Here is a 2,513-nt window from a genome sequence, read left to right on the forward strand (position 1 = left end):
GATTTAGGGGTGGGGGCGGAGGGGGAGGGGCGTGGCTCCCCAAACCCCCCTTAAACGAAAGAGGATGAACGCCGCTTTATGAAAAGTCACCGCTTACCCCCCTCCTCGTTTTTCGGTAATAAATTAGTGAGCCAAAGAGATATTTGAGAAAATTAAAGATTTTTCTAATAGATTCNTTTACAGCTCAGCTCGGAAACTTGCAAAAAATACCATATTTCCAACCGACATTATTAATAAATTAGTGCACAGATATAGTAAATTTTATTTTTGTAATAAAGCGTGAGCTGTTGTCTACAAGTGTGTGTAAAAGGTTTTTGATTTGATTCACGCGTTTGGGCACAGCAACCCAAAATCGTTGTACAAATTCATAAAGAGTACCCAAGTCCACCTCTTGTATAAAAACAAAACTATGGATTATTTTATTCTAATTTTTGTATTACTTACTTTGTATGAACCATTTAATGCCCTGTTGCATTTCCTCAATTATCTCCTTGGAAGTGTACATAACTTCATTTTGTACGGCCTGATTAAAGTTTGCTGCATCGAAAACGGCTGAATACAGGGAATTTCGGTCGTGATTAAGCGCACGTTGCGGAAATTTCGCCAGTGTCTGTGCCAACTCTACGGATTTAATTAATGACTGACCGGGCGGCACGACACGGTTCACAACACCCATCGAAAGTGCTTCATCGGCGCACACCTGTCGTCCCGTCAATATCAAATCTAATGCCCGTGAAAATCCAATTATTGCAGGTAGCCGAGCTGTACCACCATCAATAACAGGCACTCCAAAACGTCGATTGAAGAATCCCAGTACTGCCGTTTCTTCCATTACGCGCAAATCACACATTAGTGCCAGTTCTAAGCCATTTGCGATACAATAACCACTAATTCCGCAAACTACCGGCTTTTGTATGTGTCGCCGTGTCGGTCCGACCGACCCTTCATGGGCCATTAGGATGTCGATGCTAACCTGTTCTCCGCCATCTTTTCCAAGCTCTAGGATATCATAGCCAGCACAAAAGGATCCACCAATGCCGTACAAAACTGCTACAGGTGATGTTTCATCAGCCTCAAATGCAGTGAACGCTTCACAAAGTTGGTTTGCAGTAGCTGCATTAATTGCATTTCGAACTTGTGGCCGATTTATACCAATTAAAGTGACATTTTTGTCTTTGTCGACAATAATATTCTTCGGACTTTGTAGATCTAAAACACAAATAATAGCGTAAAAACTATGTAATCTTATGTCATTCGCAAATATAGGTGGCATACCTTTTTCACTTTTTCGCAGACAAGCTGTCGTACAAAGATTTCTTGCGCCAACATTTTGAGCGTCAGATGAAATAGCCACTAATATGCTCCTTTTGTTTATGTGCTGTATTAGCTTTCGTAGCATAACTCCAATTATTTAAATAAAAACTATGAAAGGAGCACAATATCCAACTTGCCGTTTGTAAAATAATGGATTACTAGTGCCGATTAGTATTGGCAAACTATCGATGGCACTGTCAGTACTATCGATGGTTTTGACTTATTTTTCACTATGGATAGTTTTTCAAAACGATCGAGTATTTTCACTATCGAAAATTTTCCAAACTTGATGGGGCTTTCGCCCATTGGGCCCTGTCTCACGGTCAGTAATTATCACGATATTTGGATCGCGATCCAAATTGATGGATTGATGGATCGCGCACGAATGCTACATTATCAATATTTATCGCGTCAGTATTTGCATATTTTTTGTGCTGAACGCTTATTATGATGCAAGAAAATATTTTTATTTTGTATGAATAATTTGGAGATAATGCATTCCACCATTATTTTAAAATTTCCCATGTTAATTCAAATTTTTTCAACTTGTTTTGAAAGGTTTTAAGGAACGAGAACGAAAGCATATCGAATACGTTTTCGATGTTCGCATTATGAGAGTACAAGATGTACTGACGAAATGTATGGATCGCGTTTTGAAAGTGCTACACGCTCAATATTTATTGACAATATCGCGGTCCGCGATCCAGATTTCAAAATTATTAGAAATTTTGCGATATGGATCACGATCCATCAATACTGCATACTACACCGTCAATAAATATCGCGATACTTGGATCACGTCAATAAATACTGACCGTGTGACAGTGCCCAATAAACAATAAACAAAAGCAAAGAACAAGAAACAGAGATGCAAAGTGAATCAAGAACGTGGCGTGTAAACGGTTAATTCGCCGTTTGTAATTGAGAGAGTGACCGCGTGATTCGGTTGGCGTGGAAACGCCGATTTATATTTTTAATATTTGGCGACTATCGATAGTTTAAGAAAAATATCGCCCACTATCGATAATTTGCCACCACTAGGGCCTATAGGTATCGACTTTGTTGTACTCATTTTTTACGAATCAGCTGTTTGTAAAATAGCATAATGCCGCGTCAGAATGGGTAGTTTACGCACGTTCCGCTCATAGGGCTTTCGCAAGAAGCAATTTTTCAGGCAACTTTTACGTTCAGCTCACGCA

General features: G+C 39.5%; 1 protein-coding gene across 1 annotated transcript; it reads right to left on the bottom strand.

Moving 5' to 3' along the window:
* Nucleotides 1-421: 421 nt before the first annotated feature.
* Nucleotides 422-1,624, bottom strand: Srlp (Spliceosome-ribosome linker protein). Its single transcript, XM_017605938.1, has 2 exons — nucleotides 1,276-1,624; nucleotides 422-1,209 (listed from the first exon to the last, which is right to left on the bottom strand). The coding sequence occupies exons 1-2, from the start codon at nucleotides 1,397-1,399 to the stop codon at nucleotides 437-439; spliced, it is 897 nt and encodes a 298-aa protein (XP_017461427.1). The 5' UTR covers nucleotides 1,400-1,624; the 3' UTR covers nucleotides 422-436.
* Between the last annotated feature and the right edge of the window lie 889 nt (nucleotides 1,625-2,513).

The sequence above is a fragment of the Rhagoletis zephyria genome, unplaced genomic scaffold (assembly GCF_001687245.7).
Source record: "Rhagoletis zephyria isolate East Lansing unplaced genomic scaffold, Rhagoletis_zephyria_1.1 Rzeph_scaffold_39009, whole genome shotgun sequence".
NCBI classification, from domain to species: Eukaryota; Metazoa; Arthropoda; class Insecta; order Diptera; family Tephritidae; genus Rhagoletis; species Rhagoletis zephyria.